At 34.0% G+C, this 22762-nt stretch overlaps 1 protein-coding gene across 2 annotated transcripts in view; it reads right to left on the bottom strand.

Moving 5' to 3' along the window:
• Epha3 (EPH receptor A3) overlaps positions 1 to 22762 on the bottom strand; it is a 368574-nt gene that overhangs the window by 48270 nt on the left and 297542 nt on the right. For both annotated transcript variants that reach the window (XM_063224777.1, XM_063224778.1), the window contains exons 8-11: positions 15855 to 15957; positions 15121 to 15188; positions 10061 to 10186; positions 3619 to 3804 (exon numbers count right to left, since the gene is read on the bottom strand). In XM_063224777.1, coding sequence (XP_063080847.1) covers positions 3619 to 3804; positions 10061 to 10186; positions 15121 to 15188; positions 15855 to 15957 — 483 coding nt within the window. The remainder of the gene's footprint in view (positions 1 to 3618; positions 3805 to 10060; positions 10187 to 15120; positions 15189 to 15854; positions 15958 to 22762) is intronic.

Here is a 22762-nt window from a genome sequence, read left to right as displayed (position 1 = left end):
TGATTGAGTGATTGCAGTACTGAAAATGGAACCAGGGCCTCTGCTCTGACCTGTCCTGCCATAGTCCTGTTTTATAAGTGTAACTTGCACTTTTTATTTTGAGACAGGGTCTTGCTAAGTTGCTATGTTGACCTGGATTGACTCGAACTTGCTGCCTTCCTAACTCAGGCTCTCAGTTTTGCAGTCATAACATATGACAAGTTGTCTTATCATAATTTTTGAACTTTCTTATTCTAGCAAAATATTTCTGTAAATTATTAGTAAAACAAACATTATATATCTATTTTCTACTAAGATTGTCACTTGAAATATAATGCTATTGAGATAAGTACAGAAATCTTTTAGAGAGACATAAATAGAAAATAACAAGGATTATTGCATCTAAAGCCTAATATCTTATTTCCATGTTTCCTTCTATGATCATGGAATAAAGAGGTGCAAAACAATGTCTAACCCTTTAGTGGAACGTGAACACTCATAAGAAGACAGATATGTTTTAATTAGAAAAAATCTCTTAATTATTACTGTATGACCTTTCTAATACGAAGCTTTAGTTGACTTCCACCCTAATATTTTTAATTTCCAGGAGGTACACTATTCTCATCTAGTACAATTCCTTCTATTTCACTGGGCAAAAATGTTGCCAATGAAAATTATTGTTGGAGTCTCAACATCATTTAACTAATGGTGTGATGGCAGAAATGTAAAACATTTGCTAAAAACAAGTTCCATCCTTTTGAAGTTTAACTAAAATTGATAACACATGTTGGTACCTAGTTCTGAGCAGACTATGCTGCAGCTTTCTGCTACTTTGAAGATCACAGACTCTATCACCTTAACATGTCATTAAAATTGTTTATGGTTCAGTTCAGATAAGTGAAAACAATGATTCAATCAAAGGCTTTCTCTAAAGGATTTGAAAATGAAACAATGTAATAGAACTAGTATTTCCAGTGCAAAGTAAGTAACAATAAAAAGAATTGTCAATAAGAAAAAAAAAACACAAGGATTTATTTTCAAAAATTTTCTTCTACACACACAGATTTTTAACTGGTAATATTTCCAAAGCAACCAGAACAGGTGAAATAGATTTACATGATTTTTTTCAATTTAATATATTTTATAATCTCATTTTAAATGAATCTGAAAATAGCAAAGGAGTCCTGTTAATTCTATGTTTTATGTGAAGAAGTATCTATGATTGGACTTCCAAGATTTCTTACAACCAGTAACGTTGAGTTAGAGTTTGATCTTAAAACCAGTGATTCTCTCTCTCTCTCTCTCTCTCTCTCTCTCTCTCTCTCTTTCTCTGTCTCTCTCTTCTCTCTCTCTCTCTCTCTCTCTCTCTCTCTCTCTCTCTCTCTCTCTCTCTCTCTCTCTCTCTCTCTCTCTCTCTCTCTCTGCGGTGTTGGGTGTCGAACTGAAGACCTCCTGCTTGCCAGGCAGGTGCTGGGCCACTGATCCACATCCTAGGTCTGACCCACTAAATATTAATCTAAATACATAAATGCTTGTTTTTACTTTCTCTGGTATTGGGGATTGAACGTAAATGCTTATTTTTAAATGCAGATTTTTTATTAAATTTGAAGCTGTCTATCACTCTGGTTATGTATGGATCTTTCACAATCATAGAGATAACAAAATAAGAATAATATTATTAATATCTTGTTTTGGAGACAAAATTTGTTGTACTTATTTTAAAAGCAACATATGAGCTTTATTGTGAGAATGTTGTACTTCCTTATGTTATTATAAGGTGACAGAATTAGAGCATGCAATTATGCTCTTAGAGTTTTAAAAGCTAATTCAAAGTCTAATATTCTATAATGTTTATAACATATGAGATGAGTTAAACTTAGATGTGACAGCTTCTTACATACTTACTTGACCAGAGAGATATATCAAATTTAAATCTTACTCTAAATGTAAGTTAGAACAAATCCATATTATAATGTTTTAGAAACAGAATTAAGGCAGATTTTTTTTCTTAATGATATTGGGATGGTCAAAAAGTACTCTGCTATTACTACTCGTATGGACTGAGTATTAGGTATACAGAGGCAAGAAACAAGTTCTTTTTATATGACTTAACAGTAGGAAGATGAATGCACCTTTAGACCATAATTGTTAAGTGAAGTAAATCAGACACGTAAGCATAGATATAGATGTTTTCTCTTATATGTGAAACCAAAACCGTAAAGAAAGAAAAATAAAATACTGGCAATAAGAAGTAGAACACAGATGTTTCTCAAATGGGAAAGGGGTCAAGAGATGGAGAAGAGGGGATGGAGAGAGGGAAAGGGGATGAAAAAAGGAATTCAGCTGTACTATGTCCATGTATCAACTCCACATGAGGAATGTAAACATTATGCACTACAACACGCACTAATAAAGACAAACATAAAGACAATGGACATGCAGTGTATGGCTAGATCATTCAACATTATCAAGTAATCCATTCTTTTTATTTTATATGAAATTCAAAAAGAAATAAAAATCTATTTCAGTTATACTGTTCTTATGAAGAAGGAAATGCCTTTTTAGTCACACTTAAGTGAGAATAGGCATCAGTGCCATTTGGAAAGTACTCTATGTAATGCTAAAGAAAACTAATATTGTGAGAAATATAATGAATAATGTCTGTTGCTAACCATAGAATATGTAAATGTGGTGCCAGTGAATTATCCCCTAAAGGATGCCAAATTCCCTGCCATATGTTGTCTTTCACTGTATGGAATGTGCTGCCAATTTCACTTATTCTTCATCCTGTGCTCCAAAATCTTGAGAAAAAATAGTCTCGAAACATTCCCAAGAGGTTTCCATTGGGATTGGAGCCAAGAATCACAGATCAGCCTCTCAGGATCCCTTTTGAGCCTGGCTGGAGAAACCATCATGGAAATAAATTCAGATCTCTATCATGGGCGGTAAGCCAGTTCCCCCGGAGGAGTCACGAATCCACCTGGGAAACTAGATCAGAACTATTTTAAATCGACAGAGAACCAAGAAAAGGCCCTGGTTTTACTGTGATCCCAATCTTTACAGCTCAGAAGCATTCCCAAGACTCCTATAATTTTCCTAAAGACAGGAGGGCAGAAAGGGTAAAGATCTGAGAGTTTAAATGGAGCTGGTGAACAATAAAGAAAAGGCAGATAGCTAGCTGGGAGTTCTTGTTAAAATTGAGTCACTGTTTTCCTTGCTGTCAGCATACCAGAAATTCTCTTTTTGACTATCTTTTATTCGCGTATCTTTAAAAATCCCAACATCTAACATATATAGCATGTCAAAGCACAATGCATTAATCCTAAACTTTTATTTTTGTTAGAAATGGATATACATCTGAAAAACTTAATTTTAATGGTAGTACTTGGGATCGCACCTATGGCCTTCACATTTAGCTACATTCCAAGCTCTTTAAGAGATTATTTTGAAATAGAGTCTTGCTAAGTAGCTAAATTGCCTCAACTAGATTTGAACTTGTAGTCTTCTTGGCTTTAATTCTCATAGTGTGGGCATTACAGACAAAAGCCATCATACTCAGCTCAAAATTCTGGTGATTGGGTTTGAGTTTAAACAACATGTATACAACACATGAGAAGCAGATCTTAAGGCTTTACTTACTTTTAGTAACAACTCCTTCTAGTCGAATGATATTAGGATGGTCAAACTGTCCCATAATGCTGGCTTCTCCCAGAAAGTCTCTCCTTTGCTTTTCTGTATAGCCCACTTTCAGGGTCTTGATGGCCACTGAAATCTCTTTTTTCGAAGGCAGCTTTAAACGTCCACTGCATACCTCTCCGAACTCACCTGCCAGAATGCAGAACAACAAAATGTAAGGAATTATATAATAAAAAAATCATCAGTGAAGAGTTACTATTTCTTTTTAGTATTTGCATTTCAAATAGTTGTGTCCTTGACCTAGAAGATACACACTGTAGGCCTCCAAATGATTTTGGAAGATGGCAGTTTAAAATTACATAGGCAACTGCAGGATATTCACATCTTGATGGAGAATGAATCTTGTGAGAATTTCTTATATTTTAAAGTGCAATACTATGAAAAATGTGAGAGAGGAGAGAGAGAGAAAGAGAGAGAGAGAGAGAGAGAGAGAGAGAGAGAAAGAAAGAAAATGGAAATTTTCATTTATCAGGTATTTTATCCCTTGTTCTTATAGCTACCATTATATCAGGTTAATCAACAGGATAGCACAGATATTACAAATTGAACTTTGGATTAAGTTTAAAATGTTTGTAACTATTCTCTTTTGCTGACGGACAAATTGGCTTTATATTTTGATTGTATAAAAACGAGAATGACAGCATCTGCTACTAATTCATTTTATTGGAGGTTTGGTATGTTGCATTGACACAATATAATGGTCTCTAAGCTTCTAGAGCAAGAATGATAATATAACAACATCAAGTAAAGCAATTTGTCTTATCTAAAGAATCACTGCGGAGCTATCTGATTCACTAAGATGTTGTAAATGTGAATTTTTGCAGAATTAATTGAAACTAGAGAGTTTCAGGCTCTCAAATACTCTAACCTGGCTGATAAATAAAACTGCCTAGAGCTAGATGGAAGCGCCCATCTCATGCATTGTTGCTGAGAAGAGTTAGTTACCCATCATTCTTTGGTCAGAATTCAAGCTTTCATTCATTCTTTTTCTCTTTGTAGGTCATATTTATTGCCTCAAAGTAGTGACTATTCCTTGTTCATAGAAGAACTACAAATATTGTGTGGATTATTAAATTTGTTTGGGCCTCATGCAAACAACAGGCTTAATTTCAGAGAACAGTTTTTTTCTGATATATTCTACAAATAATTACATGACTAATTTTTGGTTCCCTATGAACCAAAAATTGCTCTCATCTCACTGTGAGTTATCTGTGATTCTCATATTCTATGTGTCTGAAGGAAACAAGTGGGTGATTCTATATTTTATTTATGTATTTATCCTATTAAATGGTTTGATTGATAAAAGCATCAGGATGTTCTATCAACTTGCCAACTTTATAATCACAAATGAACTTGCCCTTACTTAGGAAGCTAGAGTCCCTCTCCTTATGACCCAATCTTACTGCTGTTAGCTAAGCAGTGACACATATGGCATAGGAAATTCTCAAAGTCACTGAAAGTCCAAAAGCAGATACTTGGGCATTTAACAATATTTATTCATCAACTGTCAACAGTACAAAAGACACTCTGAAACATAATCTTAAGCAAGGAAGAATGAGTTTCTTCCTTTTGAGCAAATATCAAAAATAAAAATAATGATGACTGAAGCTACCCTGTTCTTCAGGATTATTAAAACAGGGGAGTAGAAGTTGATAACATGTCCTTGTATTGTGGAAATATTAGAAGTGTGAGACAAATTTAGAATTTATAAGCAAGAATCTGAGTTTCTCTCCCAGTATTTTCTGAACACTGTCAGAGAACTCTAGCTCCTTTTCTATAAATATTAAATTTGAGTAAACCATACATCAAAAAGTTTCCATTAAGAACTCACTACTTTTCTGAAAGTTCTACCCTTATCATGAGCCAACATAGTATCAAGGACTGTTTTACATTCAAATGTCGCCAACACCTAGTAAACTATAACACGTCAGTTTTCAGGAGAGAGAATACAGAGTTGTGACTAAGAGAATGAATCCTGGAGCCAAATGCTCAGAGTCTAACCCTTGCTGTTGTTTGTTAGCTCTGTGATTTCAAATAAGTGTCATAATCTCTCTGTACCTCCTTTTGTCTAAACTAGACACACCATTTGTTTCTATCTCCTAAAGCTGTTACACAAGGGAATTAATATAATTAATATATAATCATATACATGACATAAATATGTAAATAATATATATAAACATAAATATATATGAACTTTGAATGTGCCAAACACATAGGGACATCTAAATTTACTTACTATTCTTTGTATTCAGATTTACCTAAGGCTTAAACCATCTACCTCTCAATTTCTTTTACTATAAAATTGACAAATGAATTTAAAAGTGTTTCTAAAAAAGTGTTCTTTAAAAGTGCTACTAAGAGGTAGTAACACCTTTCTTGTCACCCTGGACAAGTATTTGTAAAGGAGAACATTTCTAAGAGTTCCCCACAGGGGAGATTAAGCATAAGATTTCACACTTTGGGTGAGCCAATTAGAGGCTCTTTGTCTTGAGAGGGATCCACGACACATGTATATGTATAACTGTCTTCAAAATTTCAGTAGGGCTAACTTTTGAGTATTTTCATGTGAGCATTTCATCAGATAGATACTGGAAATGGTCATCAATACATTATAGAAAACATAACTGCTTATTAGTAATTCTGTTCTCTTTTTAACAATGTGAGAGGACAATGTTAAGAAAGTTTACAAGGACTGGGAAAATATAATTCCCAATTGCCCATATTTTCTATTGTTTGCACTTAATTTTGCACCTATAGGAAAGAAAATGTTTATTTTATCATTTCTAACAAAAAATCACAGCTACCACATACTGACACTTAAACTGTAATAAGTGTGTTATTTTAATTTTCTCTTTTAAATATATGTTTTATGTGAAAAATACTATATTTTAAGATATGCAATGTGAAAATTATAGATTTCTTATACAGGGAATGTAGTTCAGTGACATAATGCTTTTCCACCAAGTGTGAGGCCCAGGTTTGATCCTTAGTGCCACAATAAATACGTGCATAATACAGAATTAATAAGTAAATAAATACCTTCACTTAATTCTTTTAAAACAGAATAATGTTCACGTGTGTTCAAACAGATTAACCACCTTCCCACATTAGCCTCAAAGCCTATTTCCTGCTACTTTTATAAGAAAAACATAACAAAATCCATATTGAATAATGCTGCAAGTCAGCTAAGTAATCTAAACAAATTGTGTCTCTCAGTCCTAACAAAATTCTATGCAAAAAAGGTGCTACTGAGGTTGGTAGTGTCTAGAATGGGCTTTGAATTTAGAAAACAAAAGACTCAAGAATTTCTAGTTTCTTAATACAGCAGCTACAGTCCTTCAAATTGTCAGTTATTTCTGTGGAATGGTATAGTAAAACTTACTTAAATTTATTGACCAAGTTAAATACCATGTGATTAGAAAACTGGTTAGATGGAAGAGTAAAAGTAAGAATTTTGGTCATTATGAATTTGTCACTAAAAGAAATTTAATTTAGTTCATGGCTTAATTTTAATTTTCCATTTGCATTATAAATACAATGCTTCTGGAGATAAAATGTGTGAGCGTTTATATAACACATATCTAAATAAAAACTCTGAAAGAAAAATTAGAGAGTTAGCCAGGGGGAGACAGAGAGAGATAGAGAGATAGAGAGAGAGAGAGAGAGAGAGAGAGAGAGAGAGAGAGAGAGAGAGAGAAATTACATTAACAATCATCAGGTGAAAGGACTAGCCTAACAATGACAGGTGTGGAAAATAGTTATTAATCAATGTAGTACTTTTTTTTTTCTTTTGAGACAGTCTGTTGCTATGCAGTTCAGACTGGCCTATATAACACAGACCGGCCTCAAACTCATGATGATCCTCCTGTATCAGTGTCATAAGTCCTGAGATTACAGGAATGCAGCACCACACCCAGGAGCATAATCATTGAACTTTTATGAGTAACATTGAATAAATTTTATTTTTTATTTTAAACAATTTTTAAATATAATTCATGTCATAAAACTCAGTCATTGAAGACATTAAATTATTTTTAAACTAAATAGTTTGTGTATGGTAGGTAACTACACTGAGAGTACAGGTGTGGCATGAGGGCTGGGGTGCAGTTCAGTGGGAAACTATAGTCCAACATGTGGGAGGTCCTGGCTTCAATCCTCAGCACCACAAAACAGTACTTTGAAGCTAGGATGACTCAATTGTTATTGGACCTACTGCAAAAATATGTACAATACACATTAATTATTTTAACATGCATATTTTAAAGTTATGAAAGAAAATATTTTAAAAGTTTAACAATTTTGATTCCATATTCTATTCTGGAAGCATCAGACCTCTAACATGTAAGCAAGGCAGTCTAGAATTTGGTGTGTCTGCTAGGTTGAATACATCCAGCAGAGGTATAACTTGGAGAAATATCTACTTGCCAATAAAATAAGTACAATTTACTTCTTTTAATATGAAAAATAAGAATATTGGCTGCAAATCTTCACATATTGGCTATTTGTATAATTCTTGACAAACATACTTGAGGAAAGACAACGCCAATGTATTCTAATCCTTAATAGGCATAAGGAATTATCAAATGATTCCTATAAATAAAAGATTTCCTTTTAGCTCATTTATACCATTTTAAATGTGTGAGCTTTGTTTCATAACTTTGCATTTGGATATCTGCCTCTGTCACTAACATCTTTTTATTAAATCCCTTACCAACTTTAAAATCCTCTTTGGAACAATGAAATAACAAGCAATAAAAATAAAATAAAATCTTGATAAACTATATAAATCCCATAATGACAATTTTGTATAAATATTTGAGATAACATGAAGTAATGCATTGTAAAATACTACTTAAGTTGATACATCTACTTATTTTTCTTACTTTTTTGCATTTATAGTACTTATTTTAAGCTGTTTTTATATAGATATTTTGGGGTTCCATTCCTTAAATAATGATAGACGAGCTTTCAAGCTGATCCTGATATCTATCAGGGCTTCTGGGCTTTGGCTCAACATCAGTGACTTTCTATTCTCTTCAAACTCCAGATAAGTGTGTAAAGTCTTTGTGCTGCTTGTCCTGTTGCAGATTCCATGTTAGAAAACAATGCATTCTTGTGGGGTGACATTAGGGAACTGCTCCCAAAGCTAGCACACCAATGCAACAGGAATCTATGTGTACGTGTTTGGCACTGAATGCATATAGGCGTACAGTTAATGTGTATACTTTCAAATCTTTGTGAAAAATGAATATGTAAATGTTTCTTTTTATGAACACAAGTTTTACATTATAATATTACCTGCATGTGTGAACAGCTAGGAGGATAAGACATTAAGAAAATTAGAAACGAAGCTTTAGAAAACTATCATTTTATTTGGATAAAATGAATTACTCAAGATTGTCCTGTTTGCATACTAACTACTGATTGAATTTTAAATACTGCTTTGGTATATAGAAAAATAGAGGCAATTACATGCATATTTGTATAAAGAAGGATCAGTTATAAATATATAAATATAGCACTTGCATAAAAAGTGATCTGATAGGTTATGCATAATTCAATGAGTTAATTTCTCAATCTTTCATTCTAATTCCAGCACCAACTAGTTTGGTTGTTTTTGAGAGCAACATTAAAGGGTATAATAACTGTGAAAAACTCTATTGTTGAGCATGGTTTATTTTTACTTTTGAATAGTAATTTTATTGTTATATGTACTGCCATTCATTAAGGGGGTTCATGTGTTTTATATGTAAGTATTAAATATTGTTATATAACTCATATCTAAAATTTTGGTTGAGAAAACACTTCATTAAAATTTGCTTAAAGAGTTTTGTTAATAAATCTACAATTAAATAACGAATAGCACACAAAAAATCATGTAAAATAATATAAGTAGATCATAAATGCAAAAAAAACAAAAGAAATATCAAAGAAAAAATAAGTAGATATATCAAGTAAAGCAAGTATTTTAAAAAGAAGTACATCGTGTTATTTAAAATATTTATACAACATTGTTGTCAGGGGATTTATGCAAGCTAACCAAGATTTTATTTATTTTTTTGCTTGTTGTTTTGTTGTTCCAAAGAGGATTTTAAAATTGAAAATCAAAGTTTTCAATTAGTTGGCTTGGTTACAGTGAGACACAGTTTTATCCTGTTACCTCTATTTAGCTAATAGCTTTGTGATGCATGATCTGCATAGCACTGGGAAGATTGAGACATTAATACTGCCAGTTCTGAACTTCAATAAATAAAATAGCAGATAGTTTTAGTTTGAGAGCCTATGTCTGGTACCTTTGAAATCATTGCATTCCATTAGACACTCCCTTTATTTATTGCCTGCCTTTGATCATAAAATCTCCCACACTAGATTGGCTACATACCTGCTCCAACTACTTTGTCAATGGATATGTTAGTGGCATCCAATTCTTTAGCAAACTCATGAACAGCTTGCGTTGGGTCTTCATATGTATGTGGGTCAACATAAGTCCTGAGACCTGGAAGTTTCACTGTTTAAAAAAAAGGAACAAAGACATTATTGCAGTGAGGTGTATTAAACTTTTACTGAGCAATTGTTATTACGACTTTATGAGCTAAAGGAAGTCTTCATCACAATAATGTATGCTGATTTTTAAACTTAAGTTTAGTTTACTCCATGGTATCACAGAAAGGGAGATGTAAATTAGGTAAATTAATTAAAGGATATAAAGTAGCATGTCTTCTGACACTATATTGTTTATTTCCATTCACAATCAAAAGCCTCCAATGAAATTACAGATCTAGCTAAAGCTGTGAGCACGTATATATGGAGGTATGTACTATAGACACACCCCAATTCAGTGTCTCTAAATGGAATCTTCTGATGAGGCAGTTCAATATACTTTAAGACAATATAACTACTGTTTATGTGCCAGGTAATCTGGATTGTCAGCCTGATTGGATTAAGAGACTCCTGGAGAGGGTATGAGGACACCAACTCTCTGATGAGTTTAAAGCTCAATGGGCTAAAACTAAGTAGAAGAAAGAAAGTCATGGGGAAATGATCCTGGGACTATTTATGGTCTCTGGTCCCTTTCTTTCTGACTTCTCCTATTTTTTGCTTCCTGGATATCATGAATTGAACAGTATTCTACTGCCATTCAATGACAGTTTTGCCTTGGAACCAGCTGTCCACAAATTGAAACTATAAAACAAAAAGGCCCTTTCCTTCTTTAAAATGTGTATTCAGGAATTGTGTGCCAGTAATCAGAAGGCTGACCGATGCAATTAACAAGCTTAATTATGATACTAAGAACCTAAGTTCTAAACATAAATCATATAAAATTGTACATGTAAATTTTTTTATACTTGTTGGTTCAATTATTCTGAAGGTGGAAATTTTCTATAATGTTCTATAATTAAAATGTCCCAGAAAAGTAGCACAGAGGAGTCATTTTGAATTTGATTCAATGTTAACAACATCCCTATCATTTGGGTAAACAACTCCCATTAAAGACAATTTGTAAATTGTAATAAACTCTCTATAAACAAACCCTAAATATTTAAAAAGTATCCTAGGATCAATTACATTTAATGAACATTATCTAACATTAAAACTATTGCAATTTTAACCTTATAGTTTATTCACTAATATTAGATATGCCTTAATCTTGCTAACATTGATAACACTATAGTAGAATGGGCCATGAATAATTTAATAGTTACTTATTTTTCACTAAAATAGTGAAGGATAATTTTCTTTTGGTTTAATAAATAAAGTCAGCCGTTATAGTTCATAGGCTATTTCATAATGGAAGGGACTCCTTGGAAGAAGAACAATTAAATTTTATATTGACCAAAGATTTCTTTGAGATAGTTGTGAAAGCTTGTATTAAATAGTTGTGTGACCAGCACTCACAACAATAAACACTATATTAGGTCAATGATCCAGGATTTCAAAGTTTGTTTTAACACATGATTAGTTCATTTAATTATAAGACAAGTTCATGAATATCATTGTTATACTGAATTATATGTTCCCATGAAAAATTCACAGAAGTTATGAATAAAGAAACATAGGAATAAGAACAAAGGGATTGCAAAAGACATGGTGGGTGGGAGAGATGGAGGTAAAAACTCTTATTTTTTCTCAGCTCCTTCTGCAGATGAGTTTAACACAGCATAATAGAAAGGCGAGGTGAGAGATCAAGTGGGGTACAAGAAGAGAGGCTGACACCACCCAAATTTCAGCACATGCTGCTACTAAAGGGACAGCCGCACTTCAGCCAGTGTGGATAATTTAAAAAGACACCACCATTTAGTAAGACAGCATCCACAAGATGGGAAAAGTTAATTTGTGAATTTCAATTGCTTTAGACAAACAGGGCAGAGGAAATTGTGAAGTGAGAACTCCTCTTTTGGAGTTTTTCTCTGTTGGATAGTTCAGTGAAAGGGCAAGCCAGGCCTTGGAGACAGCTCGTGAAAAGGTACAGTTCAAGTGGCTGTTATGTAATCAGTGCTTGATTAATGACAGGATTATTGCCCTAATTAGTATTTTCACTGTTAAGAACGTTTATTTACAATTGTTAACGTCATTAAGGATTCCTGGCCTGAGTATTTTGGCCCATAAATGCCATTTCCTGTGACCTAATGTATATATTTGCATACTTCTTTCATGTAAACACTAACCCTTTTTATAAAAAGAGATGGCAAAGTCATTCTTTAATGTACAGGTTTACTATACTGTATTACTACCAAAATGATTTCTATCAGTACTAAAATGTTTACCCTTAAGACAAGAAACAGATTAAAGAAAGCTGTCATATGTTTCTTGATTTAGAGAAAGAAAAACTAAAAGTAACCAGCATTACTAATATATGGTACATAGTAATATCTTGTTAGTTTTCTTGTTGAATCAATTTTATTGTATTTTTGAAAACTAATTTCACACTAATGAAAGTATGTCATATTTTTATTTTCCTGTATATTATGGTGAGAAATAGAAATCTAGTATTTGTTAGTTCCAAAGTTTAAAAAATAAAATGTTAAACATAAAGTGAATTGAAAAATTTGATAAATAATTACAAATGTTTACCTTGATGAGTGTAAGAAAACCAATTAGAGGAAGACTGGTAAAATCAAAATTTACAGAGTATGAAAAGAATTGTTATAAATATAAACAATATTTTAAATATTTTAAATGAGTACTAGGTTTTAAAAAGGTTTCAAATGTACTTCAGCATTAACACTCAACACTAGAGATTACATGTATTATTAAATAATCTGAAAATTATATAATCATTCTCTCAAAAATCAATCATATTATCTTTTATTAAGTATAATAAGATGAATTATTTTTCCACCCACATAACATTTAAAGAAAAAAATACAAACATAAATACTTCTCCCTCCCCCCAGGTAAATAATGGTTTGCTCACTGTAGGAGTTTTGGCTGCTGAGTTTTAACTGCTCACCCCAGAGGTTCCAAGAATCAGGAGATCCAGGCTACAAGGCACATAATCCCTTCACACCAATAATTAAGGGCAACACACAGAGTCACTGGGCTCTGTCATGAAAACCAGATAATAAACACATGCACATGTGTTAAGCTGTGCTACTTTACAGCTCATTCTGTGCAAACACAATAATTTACATTTCCATTTTACCAGCATGAGTTGCCCTAAGGAGAGCAAAAATGTAAAAAGTTCCAGGCAGAGAGGGCAAGGGGACACAGTCTTAGGAGGTGAAACACATTTCTTTCCTTTTGAAGCAATGTTACAGGATCTGTAACAAGGCTGAAGGGAATAGTTCATAGCTACAGCTTTTTAAAATAATTCCAAATAAATAGTCTGAAATAAACCAGCTGTTGTAGGGAAAAGCAGAAAGTTAATAACATGCATATATGTTACTTTATGTTCTTAAAGCTAAATAAATATATATTTTTGTTTCATAAAGATATCGTGCACTTAAAAAAATTGTATTTCAACAAACTCCACCATATAAGCCAGCAGGAAAATCGACTGGCAACAAAAGCTTACTTAAAATTGCCACATGATCCATATTCATAAGATTATAATTTCCATAAAAATAACTGCACCATCATGGTTTTGCTCTGTGTCCACCTAGTGCTGAAGAGATTTAATCCACAAGAATGTAATGGCTTTCATTTATGCATGGATATTGTGACACATTTTTGTGTGCCTAAGCCCAGGAAAATAAAGAAAACCACTGTCTTGTAATTTGTTCATTCATTTCTTTAAGCCTTTGAGTTGGTAGCCAAACTAACCTGGAGCAATGTTACTGATATTTGGAAGATAGTACCTTGACTTGTTTTGTGACATTTTCCATAATGACTCTGCAATTAGATGGATAAACCCACAATACTATGCAAACTGTTGCACTGGCTCCATCTCACACCAACTCACGTTCTGAAAAATGTTTCTCTTCCTTTCTTACTCTGTGTCTCTCTGTCTTTCTCTGTCTCTCTGTCTCTCTCTCTGTTGCTTTCCTCTTTTTTAGATACTATATGCTTCCTGCATGTTTAAAAAAAGTAAGTAAGAATTTTTACTTGAATTATAACCAAAGTTATTATCTGTAGATGCATATCCAATGGCTGCAAGGAAGTTTAATGTTGATTTGAAAACAATTTTTGATGGCAATAGTGAATGCCAAAAAGTAATGATTACAAGACCGCATTAATTGTTTTGAGATATTTTGGAGCACATGAGCTTGAGTTTAGTCTGTGCTAATCTGCAGGAGAACATGCTATTCTTTTTAAGGCCACTGATTCATAATTGCCACACTGAGCTAGCTGTAGTATGGAAAAATAAAACACCTGGAATGATTTGTCTCACCAGTAGAAAAAAGTGAGTCTTTTTACTAGATGTAAACATGTTGTTTTCTGAAAGAGTATGTCTTTTAGAAAATATTAAAAGAGAGTAAATTGGTTGGTAATAAAATGGGGAGGAAAAAGTGCTGGCTTTCCTACCAGCTGGATATCATGTAACTCCAAAACAAACAGTTTATTCTAAAGACTCTTTCCTGGTTGGTTGACAAAATGGAGAAGGCATTTCACATAAACAGAGATTGTTTATATTTACTTGGCAGTTATGAAAGAGAAAAGTCTCCTATTTAGATTTTAGCAAAGGACTGGGAATAGGAAATTGAAGACACGCTTTGCATTTCAGCCATGCAGAGCTGACTACAGTTCATACTACTCATCATGTGCATTATTTGAATTTAAACCACAGCTCACCCTTCCCTGTAAGTATGCTGAAATGTAGCCATGTAAAAATTACTTAATGCAGAGCCATGCATTTCCTTCTCCTTTTAAAATAAATTTAATTTACCCAATTTTTCCATAAAACTTCTTTTGAATTCTCTTTATCAAAGGGAAGTTAGCCAACTATAAATCAAGAAGGGCTAAAAGTAAAATGTTGAAACAAAACAAAGTTTAAAAACTTACAATGTCCATTCCCAAAGTGAAGTCTTTTTTCATCGGCACCATGTTTGGACTTGTTATAGCCACAGAACCTAGAGGTAAATTTAGAGAAGAGTGAACATATAAGATTATACTTAAAACAGTTATATACGTTCAACATATGCAACGCACAAAACTTAAGGCTTGTTTCTCAAACAATTAAATGCTTTAGTGAAAGTTTATTGACTTCATATTTTCTAAATATTCAATAGAAAACTTTTGCTGGGGACCTTGGAAAACTACCTAATGAGGAGACACGTAGAGCTGCTTCCCCACTGAGCAGACTCCTCCAGTTCAGTTTTTATAATGGTCTTAGAATGTGTTTATAGTATTTTTAACAACTACTGTTTGAGTGAATGAAGGTAAAGTCTCCTTAGGTAATGATTACTGCTGGGCTGTGTTACCCACGTTTTGGGTGAGAAAGTGTCAAGGAAATCTGGGCTTATTTGAAAAGCGAGGGGATAATTGAAAAAAGACGCTAGAAATTAGTAGTAGAGTCAAAAGAGGAAAATGGTATGTTAGAGCATGGAGGCAGGAGTTAATGGAGAAAAGAAAACTGAAACTGAGGATAGAGGGGAAAAAGAAAGGACCTAGAATATCAATGGAGGCACTTTTATTTGTTAATAAACTTTATCGACCCACTACAGATTTTAGCAGCAACTAAAGGCAGCAAAGGAAGCTATAATGAAAATACATAATGAAACAGACCATGAACTCACCTCCCAATCAAAACATAAATGACGACAGTGAGGAGAATAATTGCTACTGCTGCCGAAATAGCGATCATCACCACTTGGCTATTTTCCCCAGAGATGGAGAAAGCTGTGAGATGTCAAGACATAACACAAAAAAAGGACAAGCATTAGCATATCATGACTAACATGTATATGGCACACCTTACAAATCTACCATATTCTATTTTTATTTCAAATGTCATTTAACTTTTGCTACAATGTTGAATAATTCTTTATTTACTATAAAAGTATTCCTATCATTTTACTTGATATTTTTGCCCAGTTCACATTTAACAATACATATTCTGTTTTGAACCATCAGTCAACAATATTTGACTGCCTATTGTAAAGTTGCTGGACTGGTCTCTGTTCTGCTTGGCAAGAAACTCATTGGATAAACCAAAAATTATCGGATAAATAGAATTGGCAGATAAATGTTTCCCAGTGCAAAAATGTAAATCTTTTCTAATGAATCTTATTTGGCCTCTGATATCTGTGCTTATTTTAAACAGTGATGTTTCATCTGTTATAACATGAATGGCCTTGGAAGACATCATGCTAAGTGAAATAGACTAAACACAGAAAGATAAATACTGTTATCCCTACTGCAAGAATCATAACAATTCAAATTTATAAAAGTAGAGAAGAAATGTGTGGTTACCAGAACTGGGACAAGGGATGAGAATGGAAATTAACCAAAGGTGCAAGATTTCATTTAGGAATAAGTTTTCAGAATCTGTTACATGGCAAAGTGAGTATAGTTAATAGTAACATTGACTATTTGAAGCTTTTAAGTAATCTCATTCCAAAAAAAGAAAGAAAGAAAGTAGGTGATAGATACTTTAATTATTTTATATAGTCATTTTACTGTGGACATTTCTCAAAACTTAATATTTTACTCCATAAACACACACATTTAGTTTGTTAATTACAAAAGCAAATTTAAATTTTAAAAAGTAAAAACATACTCTTATGTACTTCAATATATACCACATGCAAACTATACCTGTTTCTGGACTTTTTTAAATGGCCTAATTATTCATTCAGAAAGTCAATAAAAATGGCCAGAAGCCAAATCTGAACAGTTACTATTTTTTATACATCCCATGAACTTAGAAAGCTCTTACATTTTTTAACGGTTGTAAAAAGTTAAAACACACACAAACACACAAAGTTTGGTGAAATGAAAATTCTATGAAATTCAATTTTTATTGTTCATAAATAGAGTTTTACTGGAGCAGAGTTTTATTGGACCAGACACAATCATTCTTTGTGTATGACTGATTTTATGCAAGCCTGTGCAGTAGCAGCAGAGACTGTAAGGGCATGAAGATTAAAATATGTACCTGGCCCTTTACAGACCAGACCTTCACCCAAACCACTCTTCTCAAAGTTTAATGTACAAATAAACTATTTGGGGGAATTTATAAAAAAAAAAAAAAAACAGTCTTGTCCTCCACCTCTCCTGATCTTGCTCCACTTAGTAAACTCCCTTTAATCTACTGATTTATATTCACATTTTCACTTTTGCATTATAATTAGGAATTCCTAATTCGTTTCTATACATATGCCTTTCCTAATCTTTACTATACCACTTAAGTAACCTAAACCATGAATTTGACAGTCATTCATATGCATCAAATTTTTACAAAGTATTTTATCAATCTCAAAACGAAATGCAAATTTTACAGTAAGGCTAACAGATAGCCATTTAGGATCAGCTTGCTATCTAAATTCTTAGCTTCACCTGTTATAAACTCCATCAACATTAAAATCATCATACTTTCTAAAATCCAAACAATTCCTGGTACACCCCTGTCAAATACTTATATTTGCACATGGCATTTTTGTAGAGAATGTTATTTGAATATATTAACAAATTGTGATTTTTAAAAACCCGTAGATTAATTATGTGAATACTCTTACCTCACTAGGAACCAATAATTAATTTTTAACCTAAATACATCTGAGTCTGAAATATTTTTTTCAAAATAGATCATTTAAAGGGTAGATTTTAAAAATACAAGAAAAGAAACATGAGAAGACAGGATATTAGAAATCTCCTCATAATTTAAAATAGGACCTAAGAGTGATACCAAATGTGATAGCATAATGTGAAATATAGCAAGCAATTTATCCTGTACTACTAGCTATTTTTACACTACTGTAGTGGTTAGCAAAGTGCAGCTCAGAAATCCTTGCTGTGAAAGCCCAAAGACCAGAAAGCTTTCAGCTTTTCTTAAAGGTTCACTGCAGACTACAGGCACGGGCCAGGTTCCCCTGAATCACTAAGCAGGCAGAGCCAGAGGTCTTAGACTCTGGCTATTCTTATCTCACACAAGATTCTGGAAATGGTTGATCTGCTCTCTGTTGGGATGTCCAAAACTATTAGGAATTGTATTACCCTATGAGGTTCTTCATTCCCAGTCTTTTCTTCTTTTACTTTTTCTTTTAATTGATGACAAAATGTCTCTGTTACTTTTCTTGTTGCTGAGACAAAATATCTGACCATCAAAGGTAAAGGAGGGAACATTTTGGCTCCCAGTTTGTAGAAGTTTTAGCCCATAGTTTGCTAGCTCTTAGGCAGGGTGGCATGGGGGATGGGCATCAGAGAGGAGATACAGTCCTTGGCAGGTGGAGGACAGGAAAAGAGCAAAAAAGCAGCTACAAAGGACAAGGACAACCTTCTGTCTATCCTTTGTATTCCATACTGGCTACGTGCCCTTAAGGGTGGCAGGTACTCACATTCAGGGTGGGCCTTCTCATTATCCATTTCCAGAAATATGCCAAACCAATTATTAGACTAATTTAATAATCAGACACCCCTGATCACAGGTTCACGCATTTAATTCCAGCACCACACACTGTAGATCCAGCCTTTTCTGAATAGTGTCACCCATGAAAGTGTGAGGTTTTATGGGTGCATCTAGACACAAGCTACAACGTTGGACATCTGGACATCCAAAAACACATGCACATCCCTTTATACAAAAGAAATTTAGTTCATTTCTGAGAGTTGTCAAAGTGCGAATAGCTTCAGCATAGGTGAAAACTCTGTCTGTTCTCCTCTGAGATTTAAGGCGAACTCTTAGTTGTGAGTACCTGTACAAATGAACAGGAAGTTAAACACTTCCAGTATACAATGGAGTATACAATCCAGTATACACTTTCAGTAAACACTCCTATTCTGAATAGAAGGATGAAAAGGAATGGGACCAAAGAAAGTCCATTATCCAGCAGAGCAAACATTAAATCTTATCGTTCCATGTCCTGCATCTGAGGCAGTCTGTGACAAGATGTGAACAGAGAAGGACTTTGGTGTCTCTGACCTTTCAGTACTGCAACTGGTTATAGCTCCCAGAGCTTCTCTCTTAGGTCAGATTTGCTGCAGTTTTCTTCATAAAAACCATATTTCTGGCTTCTCCAAACGTCTGTGATCCCCACTGCTACTTTAGCCTTGTGCAGCTGCACACACTGCACTCTCAGGGGCACACTTCCTGAGCTCTCGGGTCTTCTGAAATTGGGTAGAAATCTTCCTGATCTCACAACTCCTGCATTCTTCATGCACTTAAAACCAGCACCACATTGACGATGCCAATGTCTGCTGCCAGCTGTAGCATGAACCAGGCCTTGTTCTCTCTTGGCTATAGGGCTGAGTGGCTGCATCACTGTATACTTTAAACTCAATCCCAAGGAACAAATTTTCTGGAACACATCCATTCTGGAACACTGTGCTCTGGAGCTCTTTTCTCAAGGCAGTCTTTCAAATTTGCAACCCTGAAGCTGCACAGGCTGAAATCCCGCTATTTGCTGTGATGTCCTGAAGCTATCTTTTCCATTTTCCTGTCCCTTCTCAGCAACCAAGTTCTACTCTGCTATTCAATTCATAGCTTACTGGAGCTTCCCTTATGGCCTCACTACATTTTAAATCATTCTATGGGGCTCTTTGCTCTTGATTCTCAACATATATTTGGCTAAAATCCCCTTACAGTTGTACGTCACTGCCTCCTGAACATTAGATTGTCTTGAAACTTCTTCTGCAGTAACCCACTGCCCTTCATCTTGAGCTCTGGTCAAGTCTCTGCACACAAGTATAGTACAAACCAACTTTCTGTGAAGGCATAACACACATTGTTTTAGTCCAAAACCCATCACACTGCTTCTTACCAACAGAAAACTCTTGAGACTAGTATTTACCACTTGCATTTCTATCAGCATTTTCATCTTCTGAACTCTGACCTGAATCTCCCATCAAATACAGATCAGCTGCTTCTTCAGTCAGAATCTGCAAACATTTCCAAACTCTTGCCACAGGCCAATTCCACACAGTCAGGTACAGTCACAGTAATGATTCTACTTCTCTGGTACCAAATATCCAACCAAAAATTAAAGGAGGAAAGTTGATTTTTTTCCCCTCACAGTTTGTAGTGGCTTCAGTCCTCTGTTGTGTGGCTCTAAGTCAGGGTGGCTTGGTGGGAAGGGGGGCATCCCAGAGAAGAAATAATTCATTGTGGGCAGAAGGCAGAAAACCACCAAAATAGCTATGAAGCAGCAGCAAAGGACAACAGCAATCAATTTTTTTGTCCCTAATATTCTATCCAGCCTTTATGCTCTTAAGGTGGTTAGCAATGACATCCAGGATGGGCCTTCTCATTATCACACCCGGTACTATGTGAAATCAGTTAGTAGACTAATGTAGTAATTACATACCCTTGATTCAAGGATCACACACTTAACCAAGCATCACACAATGTCCATCCAGCTATCTCCAAAAAGCCCCACCTATGACAGCATGAGGCTTTGGGAAGAATTCCTAAACACAAGTCATAACAGCACACTTTCATCTCTGCCTGAGGCTGTTGTGTATCTCTGTTCCCCCTACCTCTTAACTTCTTAATTCTTTGCCCATAGAATTCTTGCTCATTCAATTCTACTTTGGTATCTGATTCCCAGAGGAATTGATCTAATACATCTCTATCTTTTGACTATAAATATTGGACTTGTTTGTAAAAGTTGATTAGCTCAGTGTTTCAAGAATGTTCCATTAACATACAATAATAAGCCCATCTCACACTATTCATTTGGTATATTGTAGTAATTTATAGAAATTAAGGCAGTTTACAAAAGAAAATTTATAGAATTTAGGCAGTTTACAAAAGAAAACTCAATGGAACTGACAGGAAAATATGTAAGAAAGAATTATGTTTCTTTTTTTGTCAGATATGAGATCAAGGATTTCTCCATAGTTTCTTCTAGTTCTAAATATATATATGAACCTTAAAGAATAAAACCCATAACCAATTAGATCATTTTTGTCACTAAAATTAGTAAACTGAATTCATAATATTGTTGTACTGTATTTAGTTTTCTCATAATTTAATGTGTTATGTTGCTAACCATTAATAACTGCTTCATTTCTTAGTAATTCAATCTGAATTATTTTCCTACAAGCCATCTATTTTCATTGTTCCTATTCACTTTCATTTTAATCTATCAGACATACACTGTGGGCTTAGTCTCTAGAAAGAAGAGTGGTTACAGCGATGAGCTCATTCTAGTGAGCTGAATGCCTAGATTTATACTTGTGTGCTATGTAACATAAAGTGGTTGCTTGAAGATTAAAGAAGTTAATATAACTAAAACATTTAAAACATGAGAGACAGTGAATTCTGAATGAACAACTTGTATTTTATTATAGTACTCTATTCCATATGAAATTCTCTATTTTGGTATAAACATTTTCATATAATGATTCTATTGTCCTTTTGACAGACTGTTTTAATGAATCATAATTGTACAGTCCAAAGGATTCAAACTGATGCACACTCTAGAAACAAAGTAAAGGTGTGAGGCATTTAGGAATCCTAATTGTCTTTAGGGATTATTTTCTTGGATAGAAATATTGAATGGAATTCTCTGATTCCAATGCTCAGCTTGTTCACAGATTTTTTTGTATTTTTAATGCTTTGAATCTTCAAGTTATGGACTATTTTATTAAACACGAACAATGCACGCACATATACACTGCTATAGTGTCTCCTCCAAAAATTTATGTAGGAAACTTGAGCCCTAATGCAGCAGTATTGGGAAATGAAGCTTAATGACCTAGTCTGGCTTGCAGGAGTGCATTTGTTCTCTATACACTTCTATCCTATGAGCACATAGTGTTTATTCCTTTGTGACCAACCACTTTCCAATATATGGGGACACAGAATCAGGCCCTTTCCAAACACCAGTGCCTTGATCTCGGACTTTATACCTTCCTGATATGTGAGTAATAAATTCCCTTTCCTTAAAAATTACCCACTCTCAGATACATTGTGGTAACAGCACAAAGCGAACTAAGCCATGCACACACATGCTTGTACACAGACACAGACATTCTCACTGTACACACCGAGTACTTGCTGTATGAGATAGTATTATTTTATGCACTTTAGAAGTAGTGAATAATTTAATTGTCATCAAGCTATGAGTCTATGTGAGTTATACATATGACTTCAAATTTCCAAGGAGAGAAATAGATGCATAGAGCATTGAATTGACTTGTCGAGTTCATGCTAATACAGGCACATCAGCTGCAAATTCCCCACTTTTAACTTTTACATTATTTCTTGCTTTTGCGAGTATGAAGAACTCTGAATTCAATTTTTTCCACTGACAGTTTCTGTGACTGTTTGTGTACAGGTGTGTGTGCTGCTGATCAAACTCGACCTCACATATGCTAAGCAAATACTCTGTCTCTAAACTATACTTCAACAGCTAAACTGTTGTTTTCTGAACCCTCCCACACTGAGTTCATGCATAGTTGTTGTCTCAGGTATCTGTAGTTAATCTATTTTTACATTAAAATTTTGGAATTTGTTTATTTTGTAAATTTACTTATCAGTTAA

The sequence above is a fragment of the Cavia porcellus genome, unplaced genomic scaffold, assembly GCF_034190915.1.
Source record: "Cavia porcellus strain 051 isolate PalLab524CR breed Dunkin Hartley unplaced genomic scaffold, mCavPor4.1 scaffold_15, whole genome shotgun sequence".
In the NCBI taxonomy this organism is placed as follows: domain Eukaryota; kingdom Metazoa; phylum Chordata; class Mammalia; order Rodentia; family Caviidae; genus Cavia; species Cavia porcellus.
The sequence above is the reverse complement of the archived record's forward strand: the minus strand, read 5'-3'. Positions and strand labels throughout refer to the sequence as shown.